Here is a 10,014-nt window from a genome sequence, read left to right as displayed (position 1 = left end):
CCCACTCCAGGCGCTCAACCTTCCCGGTCCCAGAACAGACACAGAGATTGTACAAATTGCCTTTAATCGAGGAACAGAGCAGGAGAAAGACCCTTGTTCCCTGGACAGGGAGGATCCACAGGCAGCATTGATGGTAGGGAGTGGGGTGGGATTGGGTTCTACTAATCATGCAACAATCTGAGGAAGATGAAATAAGTTCTGAGAGATAATTCCTTATCCTGACCTCAGTTCTTCTAAATTCTTTCCCACTGGGTTCCAGTTCTCTCTAGTTCCTCCTAGTGATTTCTGAATCTTTTTCTCCCATCACCTTAGTTCCTCCCTAGTGTTCCAAGGGAGTCACAGTATACCCCCCCCATACTCCTCCTTAACCCACTACTGATTGGTTCTACTCTCATTTTAGTCCTATTTATTCTGTCTGCCAAGCATCCTTTTTTTCTTTCAATCTAATTGAATTGTGATTTACATTCTCTTTTCAGTACTTTAAGAATTTGTGATCTCATCTGTATTTCCACAAACATGGATTACAAACCTCCCTGCAATTTAGCAAATAACCTCTGAAACTTATAGCCTGGTGAAGAGCCTTTCCACTCAGCTAGAAAACTCTCTAGACAACAGACATAAAGCCTGTCTCTGGAGCATATTTGAAGTCTTTCTAGATTAAAGCCTTCCAGAGATTTTGATCCCCTAGAAAAATTCTTAGGAAACCCAGGATTATTCTATTTGGGTTAAAAATCTGGGGATAGTGAGATGTAGAACCAAAGTTCCCTGAATTTCCCTGTCATTACCTGACCAGTATAAGAATGTTCTTGCTGATTCAGAGAGTTCTCTATTTGCTGCTCTATAGACAGTTTTTACCAGTGTCTCATTATCTTCTTTCCATCCCAGACATTGAGGATTCCATGATATTTATGGAGGATCCCTAAGGAATCCTTGGTGAGGTAGCTAAGTATTTATATTTCTATATAATTCAGAAATTGTTCCCATAGCTCCCACCTCCTCACCCCAACCCCAGATGTTTTTCTCCCTCGTCCACCCACAGCATCTCAGTGCCTTCACCCTTAAATTTCATTAAACATGACTTTTCTTTCCTTCCCCAACCCCTAGACTCCCCAACCTATATTGCCCTGCAAATATCCATGTTTAGGGAGAGATTGAATCCTAAGCTCTAGAAAGTACATTTAAAAAGAAGATGGATTTGGTTTTTTCTATATGGAAGAATAAGATTTTTAGAAAACTTTCTACAGACAAAAAAGGAGGTGGGTTTTGGTCCGTATATAATACAATTCTCTCTAGATCTGGAAGAAGTGTGATCCATTGTTTAGAATGTCTCCTAGAGCAAGCATGTGGCTATTCAGACTCTAGCTCCATCCAGGGAGAAGGGATGACATTAACTACAGGCTAGAATCATAGGCCATTAAAATAGACTCTAGAACAGGGTCCCTCCAGGCCAGAGGTTAAGACGATGGTAGTCTATAGCTGGGCTTAGTGTAGACCAACACAATGTCTGTGCTGTGCTCTGGGTGTGGGTTTCTTGATCAACAACATTATTCTTCAATGACCCAGAGCAGAAGTTAGCAGTGTGACTCTACTTATAATACAGAAGATTTTGATACCAAACTGACTGGGTAGGATCCAGATTTCAGAATACATCCAGAACAAAGTCAGAAGATTGAGGAGATAAGCAAGAGAAAAGGGTCTGTGCTCGAGTTGACTGTGGCTCTGTGAAGAACGGCAAAGACCCTGGAAACCAGGCTTTGTCTATCCTTATTTTGAACAGCTTTATCTCTCTGGAAATTTTCTGAGAGCTTGTGCAAAAAAGGAAAAAAAAAAATACGGTGATTAGCCAGGTCCCTTAATGGTATATAGCAATGTTTCCAGATCCCCTGTAAGGGTCCTTTGATTTAGAAAATTGCCAAAGAGCAGATTTTACTAGGATTTAGGTTCTGCAGCAATAGCCTAAGAGTCACCTTTCATCTTTCCAATAGTTGTTGGATAGCCTGTAATGGCCATCACTTCTGTAGTTCTCCTTAAATTGCCCAAGGAAGGTCAAAAATAAATATTCTAAATCAGGAATTTATGGCTTGTGGTGGGGGAGTGTCAAGGAAGGAATGGAACAAGATGAGAGACCAGAATGACTGGTTCAGTCTAGGATCTGTATGGCTGTTTTAGGAGGCAAAGAGGCTGGAGGAGGCTTGTTGTCATTTGTAGATGTCTCAGGTACGTTGTGCAGGGAAGGCTCCCGGTACATGGCCACTGTGAGGAGGATGGAACAGAGAAAGAGAAACAGGGATCAAGAAACACGGAAATAATCAGTGGAGAAATATGAAGATAAAGATATGACCACAGCCTTTCTTGGCTGAAATGTGATCTTTAAGGACCTTTCTAGTTTTAAAACTTATGATTTTATGTTTTATGAAAGAGTTGTGACTGTGTTAATTCTTGGTTGACTTCTTTCTGTGTTGCTTTTGTTGACCTGAAATACTACTTTCCCTCCCCCCTGCAGGTGGGCCCTGGACAGAGCATGTTATAGAATTCTGAGATAATCTCGTTCAACTCCCCACTCCTCCATCTCACACACCACATTTTACAAACATTCAGTATTTCAAGACTAAAATCCCCTGCTCCAACAGGGTCTGGGACTCTGTCTCTCTCTTCCCCTCTCTCTCTTTCTTCAATTATCACTATACAACTTTTCTGTAACAATATAAAATGTCTTCATTGGAAAAAACAAAAGTAGAAGTGTTAACATACACAGTGATTAAGGGCAGAAATCTCCCCACTCCTCATTCTTCCCTGTCATTGCAAGACTTCCCTTTCTTATGACCTAGTTTGAGATATTTGATACATAGCCCTCATAGGATGTGAAGGTAGAATCCTTTCTGTGGTGATGGTAATGTACTTGACATGACAGGCCCTCCCATCCCTGAGGATGTTCACACCTTCCAGGAGTTTAGGCACAAAATGGGCAGCTGCTTTGGTCTTCTTGACTCTATTTCCCTTCATGACATGGCCCTCCTTGTCCAAACCCAAATACCAAGCTCGGCCTGAACGACGCTGGCGGTAGAGGGCAGAGGCGTAAAGGACATAATAATTCTCAAAGACACACTCCTTAAAGCGACATTCTGCTGTAAAGTGTGGCTTGAGGATGAGGTCACAGAAAGACAAAACAAAGGGAGGAAGAAAGGGAAATTGATATTAATGACCAAAAGGTTGGTGTTTTTTAGTCTTGAGCCTCACCCCCCTCCCCCTTAGGAAATGATACATAAAATCTACAGTGTGGGAACAAAATCTGAGTGGTAGAGGGGAGGAAATAAAGATGAGTTCTGGAAACCCAGATGCCTGTGGGTTGGGGCTGGATTTCTGTGTATTCCTGCATCTAATTCTCCAACCTCTCTCCCATCCCCTTTGCTCTAACCATTGCCTTCCTTTTCCTCTGGTATGGCAGTTCTCAAAGTGTGGTCTGTAGAGACTTGGGAGTACCCCAATGGGGGAGGGGACCTCAAGTTTCAAACTATTTTAATAATACCACTAAGAAATTATTTGCCTATTAAAATATTCCTCTATTTTTCAACTACACATCTGTGTGAGAGCATATATTTTAATACACTTTAACCAAAAAACATATCACAGCAGATCAAATACAGAAGTATATATGAGAACCTAGCTGTCTTCTGTTAAGCCCAGACATTAAAGAAATTTGCAAAAATATGCAAAATAATGCCACTTTTATTTTTCATAAAAATGTTTGTTGGTTAACATGTTTTTGTTGTTGTTTGGTCATGTCTGACTCTTTGTGACCCCATTTGGGGTTTTTTTTTGGCAAAGATATTGGAGCGGTTTGTCATTTCCTTCTCCAGCTCATTTTGCATATGAGAAAACTGAAGCAAATAGGGTGAAATGACTTTTCCAGGGTCACACAGTTAGTAAGTGTCTGAGGCCAGATTTTAATTTAGGAAGATGAGCCCAGTGCTCTATCCACAGAACCACCTAGATGGCCTAAGATGGTTAACATGTACTGAGTTTAAATATTATTATTTTAAATTAACTAATACATATTTAAAAAAACTTATGTTTTAATTTCTATTATGTTAAATATTGATTGAAGTAACCCACATAAACAAAAACTTTTTGGATTATTCAGTAATTTTTAAGAGTATAAATTGGAGCAAAAAGTTTGACAACTCCTACTCCAGTAGATTTGGGTTCTAAACTGGAGGGGTGAATAGGAAGTGAACAGACTCAGATATCCTTAGGCAAGTCAACTAACTTCCCTAGTCCCCAGTCTCTTCACCTGTAAAAGGAAGGGATTGGAACAGATGGCCTGTAAGGTCCTCTCTGGGTCTAGTTTTAGGATTCTATGATATTCTAGCTCAACCTTCTCTTTTTGCTGATGAGGATACTGAGTCTTGGAGAGTGAAAGTGATTTGGTCAAAGAATGCATTCCTGGTAGAGTAATGGAAGAACTCAGGCCTCTCTCTCCACATGCACTACTGGGCTCTCCTAGTCATTACTAAATCTGGGGACATAGAGGGGTACTTAGAAGAGAGAAGCCATAAAGGGCTCTAGGCATGTAGTTGTGAGGGTCTCCCTTGCAGAGGCTATAAAGGGATTTGGAAGGAATCTCCCACAAGAGCCCCTAGTGTAGTGAGGGGATGTGATGATGGTACTGAAAGGTTACTGAGGAGAGAGCTTGAAATGGGTCCTGGTAGGATATTCGAAGGAAAATCTTCGAAAAAATTTAGCGAATTCAGAGAGGGAGATGATTTTGAGACTGATGACTCTGTTGTAGAGAATGTGTAATAGGATCTGAAGGAATGAGAAGAGGGTCATGTGTAGGATTATCAGGGAAAGTGGCCAGGAAAGTGGAGGAAGGGTCCCAGTTAGGTGGTTCATCAGGACAAAGGAAAGTGAGGGGAGGCATCTCACCGAGCTGTAGAGTAGCCCCTCAGCATTCATGGCTACATAGTGCCCCAGCTTGGTACTCTGGATAGTGACCACACGGAGGCCCACAGGGATCAGGTTAAACTGAGCTGGAGGGTAGAGTGAGAGTTAGAGATCCAAGGCATCCAACCCCTGACCTTAATCCTTAAGTATATAGAATTCAGATGCCTTGTGCCAATCCCCTCAAAAGAAAAACTCCCCAGCAAAACCCAGAGTCTACCATCAGTTCACCCTACCATCAGCTCCATTCAGGGACAACCACTCTGACTCTGGCCCATCCCCACTCCAGGATGTCAATGACAGACAGAAACAGAGATTGAAATAGGATTAGAAAGTAACAGGGTGGATAGGAAATAGATAAGCTATTCCTTCAGGGGCCCAGTTGCCTCAAGCATAAGGGTACAGTAAGAGAAGAGAAGCCCTACATATCAGACCCACTTCTTGTCTCCTCTCTAACACCCCACACCCCAAAAATTCCCTTCTCCCCTCACTGAAGGAGCTGGTATCCTCTTGTGTCCCATTGATGCTCCCATCTGGATTGGCCTGGAGATAGAAACCCTGACGGCAGAAAAGCTTTGTGATGATGCCTTTGAGCTGGGGCTCTAAGGAGAGAGAGACAGGAAGAACTTGACATTAATCTTTGCTGAAGATTTTTCTTTCCAAGTTTGATCCTAGAAATGGGGGGAGAGGGGTGAGGGAAGTGAGGAAAGTAGTTAGGGAAAACTAAGGTCAATTGCTTTTTCACTGATTCACTTCGTGTAACCCTCTAGTTCTGGCCTCTCTGTCTCCTGGGGAAGTCTGCACCCTGTCCCTGTCCCCACCATTAGCTCTCAGTTTAATTTATTGAAATTTATTTAAATAGTTAAGTTCCTGCTTAGTAGCTGAGATGGAGGGGGAAGGGAAGGAGTTATAATAAGGGGAAAAGACATACAGAAACTATAATTTTTATGGTGGGTAATCTCAGTTTGGTCGTTGGGGGAAGGGGGCTATTCAAGCTATGGGGGGTGGGGAAGGGAGCTGACTGTTGGAATCAAGCTTGCTGACTCAGCACCTGATGCTGCCCAGCCTGGCTTGGGCCTCTGCCGTCTGCCTGGTCATCTGTACCACTAATCGGACTGCCACAAGCCGGTCTTCCTGAGGAACCAGTTGTCAGGGGGGTCCAGCTTCTTCCCCTTCTCCAGTCCTTATTAACGAGCGTTAGGGACCCCGGACTTCCAAGGTGGGGAGGGAAGATTGTAGTGGCGCATACAAAGGATGAGTGTAAGTGAAGGACTGAGTGTTAAGTGTTGTGTATGAGTGTAAGGGCTGGAGGGGTGTGGAACAGAAGGGCAAAGGGACATTTCCAAAGGGTGGGCTCTGGACTGTACCACTAAAAAGGCAGAGTGGGTGGGGAGAGGAATTGTTCAACGAGAACTTGGGGTGGGTGTTATTGAGACTCACTTCCTAATCAATTTTGGAAAGTGGGGAAGGGAGGAAAGGGACAGCGCCCCTTTTTGAGACATGGTCGTCTCTTCCTCACCCCTTACACAGTATAATTCCCCAAGGGGAATTTCGTGTAGTATTCCTTGCCCTTCTGCGGGTGGTACAGTCCCAATCAGTCTTTCCTGTCCTCGTCCCCTTCCCCTTCCCCCCCCCCCCCCCCTCATTCCCCTAGTCCCCCAGAATCTCTTCTGAAAGCCTGGGTTCCTGTGGGGAGGGGCAGTCCAGCGGGTGCCAGGGCTTTGTGTTCTTGGAGGAAGCAGAACTTGGGGGTGTGAAAAGAATCGGGTAGGAGAATCCAGAGGACATTCCTTGTTCTGTCCCCTGGGTGTGGAGGGGAAAGAGAGAAGACACAGTAGAGTTCTGGGATCGGGCAGGGAGAACTGAGTAGGGTGCCAGGGAGGAAGCAGGTTGGCAGGGGTGGGGGAGGGGCTGATCTGCAAGGACACCCTAGGGAGAGTTAGGTCAGAGCCAGGTGAGGTTAAACGAGAAAGACCCAAGCTAGAGTGTGGGGATGGGGTGACCAGCTAAACTGGGGGGAAAGAGAAAAAGGCGTCGCAGAATCGAAGAAATTAGGTTGTGTGACCCAGGCGTTCTGAGTCCTCGGTAGTCAGAGTTCGGGGCTTGAAGCAGAGCAGCAAAAGGACAGGAAGAAACGCACGTAGCCTGGCTATGCTGGGAGGGGGTGGGTGGGGAAACAGTATGCTTGGGTTCCTGGGAGGGGCGGGGGTTAGTTAAACTCCATCAAAACCCCTCCCGTTTTCCCTAGCTTTAGAAGAGAAAGGGCTCAGGGTTATGTGGCAACAGTGAAAGGAAACTGAGAAGCAGCAGAAAGGGAGAGTATCAGAACTTCTAGTCTTCCCATTGCCCAACTCTCCTTAAGGAGTTTTCGTCTATCTTTATCCAACCCTCAACTCATCCCTCTAAAGTGTTTTCTCTCTGGCTCTCCTCGACCCGCTACTCTCCTTGGGGACCCGGGTATTCGGTTTTCCATCTCCGAGATTTCTCCTTCAGTCTAGCTCCCACCTCAATCTACTCAAGAGAGCCCCAAACCCCAACTATTATCACTCACCCGGGGCCCTGTCCGGCCGCGCCCGTCGCCCCCCACACAGACGGACCTTGGAGAGCAGAATCAGTATCTGTTTCTGACACAAGGACTTAGTACCCCTCGGGCACACTCGCCTTTGGGCTGACACAGGTCGGCTTGTCCCAGGGTCTCGTACCTCTCTCTTCTGCCTGATCAGGCTGCTGGCCAGCGCCGCCATCTCCAACCACCTTCCCTCCCTTTAGGGAACAGTCCAATCTCCTTACGATGTCCCCTAACTCCCCCACTCTCACAATGGAGGTATACAACCCAAAATGTATTGGAGGCACCTCAATAGGACACAACCCTCAATCTCAATCTGGCTCCCAGAATGCTCCCCCCCAAAAAACACTCCAAACTGGCAGATAGTTCAAGGATGAAAGCTAAAGCCTTCCCTTTCTCCAGGAAGGCACCCTCCAATCTCTTCTCTCAAATAGAACGGGTACCCCCAAATTTATCCCAGATACTTCCCTCTGAGTTCCTGAATTCTTTGCTGTTAATTAGTACCCCAAAGAGCCCTCCCCTCTAAGTACTTCAAAAGGGTCCCTTCAACTGTCCCCTCCCCCTGTCACCCCCAAACTTGATAGGAATCCTTGAACTCTTACTTGGTTCAAGGTTGATTTGTGAATCCCCAGTACTTGCCACCAATTCTCTGGGTTCCCCTTCCTCTTAGCCCCAAATTTTCTCTCCTTTCCTTCACTGTCCTGGCCCTAAATTGATGTAACTCCAAGGCTCCGGTTTTTCTGCACCTCTCCATATAATCTCTACTGACCGGACTTTGTAGACCCTAACTCACTATGGGAGATGACAGAAATGAATCTCACAATTCCTCCCTGTCAGCTGAAGAAATCTAGAAGGAGAAGGAAATAGAGCTACATCTCCAAATCACCCATCGCAGCAACACTCGGTGCAGCAGCTGTGAAATTAAAGGAAATTGGGGTCTTCTTTGCCACCCTTTAGTTCCCAGATTGGAATATATCTCTTACCTTTTCCCATCACTCTCAAAACCTATAGCCCAGAACTTCTGGGAGGTTCCATTTGCTAGGGTCCTGAGCTTCTTTCCAAATAAACCATAAACTTGGCATATGCCTCCTTTTCAGCAAGTCAACACTCTGTACCTCCTCAAATCCCTCAAGGCCCTGGTTTCTGGTGACCAGGTATCCTCTAAACTTATCCTTATCTCTACTTCTCTGGTGCTTCCAAATATGCCCTTCCAGCTCCAGCAATTTAGGGGTTATCAAGGTGCAGTGGGTATGGAAGGTCCATTCTTACATCCTGTCACCCCAAAATAGTGAGTCTTTAACTTCACTTTGGGTATCCCATAAAATATTATTGGGGAGTCAGTCTTGATGCAGTCTTTCAGCTATTTGACCTCCAGCTAGCTATTCTAAAGTGTTGCACCCCACTTTCTCCCTGGTACTCCCCCAAATTAATCTGCCTCCTGTACTTCCCCCCACGCGGTTCTGTGCTCCCTAGGGTCCCCGTCCACGTTCCTAAGCGATTGCTTGCACCCCACTTTCTTTCCTGAGACCCCCCAAACCTGTCCTGTTGATCCTGCTGCCGGCAGTGATGGATGGATGGCTCAGGCTCTCATATTCTCCTCCCTCACTGTCCCCCTGTCAGCAGAGGGTTCCCCGCGCGGTCCACCTCGGCTCTATCCCTCCCCCCCAGGGAAATAGGGGTGGGTTCACAGGGCGTCCCCAGTCCCCCGATGGCGGCGCTCCAGGCCTCAGCAGCAGGACTGACTGGAAAGCAAGCCCAGGCAGCAGAAGCAGTAACAGCAGCGGTAGCAGCAACCGCAAACTCGCGTCCTGCTTCCCCCACCTCAGCCCAAGAACCCTATCCGAGGGCGGGGCAGGGGGCGGAGACAGCATAAAAAAAAAAAAAAAAAAAAAAAGGACGGTGGAGAGAGACTCCTGGATCGGTTAGAGGACTTGGAAATGCAAGTGGCTGGGGATGTAGGGAGCGAACAAACAATCTGGTTGTGGGAGGCGAGTCATGACTCCTAGAAGGGGGAACAAGGTGCAGAGCTTGACACTGGGGGATAAATGTCTAGAAAATGCACGAGGAAAGGGGGAAGGGCTAGCTAAGTGCTGGAGAAGAAATTGCACTGTGGCTGAAGACAAGTGTAGCTTTTCAGGTTGTGTGTGTGTGCAGCAGAAATGGGGAGGGCATCCACTGCCAGAAAGTGATAGTTGTTTTCTCTGATTTTTCCAATCTGACCAAACTGGCCAGGCCCCATTTTATCATCCTTTCATGCTGTGTCAGTATCTCCCCTTCACCGCTTTACTTGGCTTCTACCTAGGGTCATACGTAGAAGAATTTCCAAGGGGGTCGTGAGAGGGCAACAATAGACAAGGGATGAGTCCCTGGGACTTGGTGGGAGATGTGTGCATTTTGGGACGAGGTGGCGGTGATGAGGGCAGGATTGACCTTTTTTTTTTTTCTGGGTCAGGTCCAAGACAGCCAGTAGCCTCAGAAAGTTCGAGGGCTAGGTCTCCCAGAATGAG

General features: G+C 46.1%; 1 protein-coding gene across 2 annotated transcripts; it reads right to left on the bottom strand.

The window, feature by feature from the left end:
- Positions 1-47: 47 nt before the first annotated feature.
- On the bottom strand, positions 48-9,341 carry FGF11 (fibroblast growth factor 11). 2 transcript variants are annotated; one of them, XM_069104018.1, is made up of 6 exons: positions 9,045-9,341; positions 7,493-7,704; positions 5,433-5,543; positions 4,927-5,030; positions 2,940-3,138; positions 48-2,253 (listed from the first exon to the last, which is right to left on the bottom strand). In XM_069104018.1, exons 2-6 carry the CDS (start codon positions 7,683-7,685, stop codon positions 2,141-2,143), a joined length of 720 nt encoding a protein of 239 aa, XP_068960119.1. In that variant the 5' UTR covers positions 7,686-7,704; positions 9,045-9,341; the 3' UTR covers positions 48-2,140. The 2 variants fall into 2 exon arrangements, with proteins under 2 accessions (XP_068960119.1, XP_068960120.1); XM_069104019.1 differs by having other exon boundaries at positions 2,940-3,054; positions 7,493-9,341.
- Between the last annotated feature and the right edge of the window lie 673 nt (positions 9,342-10,014).

The sequence above is a fragment of the Petaurus breviceps genome, unplaced genomic scaffold, assembly GCF_028583685.1.
Source record: "Petaurus breviceps papuanus isolate PSGF00001 unplaced genomic scaffold, PetGlider_PUasm1.0 673, whole genome shotgun sequence".
Taxonomy (NCBI): Eukaryota; Metazoa; Chordata; class Mammalia; order Diprotodontia; family Petauridae; genus Petaurus; species Petaurus breviceps.
This window is presented reverse-complemented; position numbering and strand designations above follow the sequence as displayed.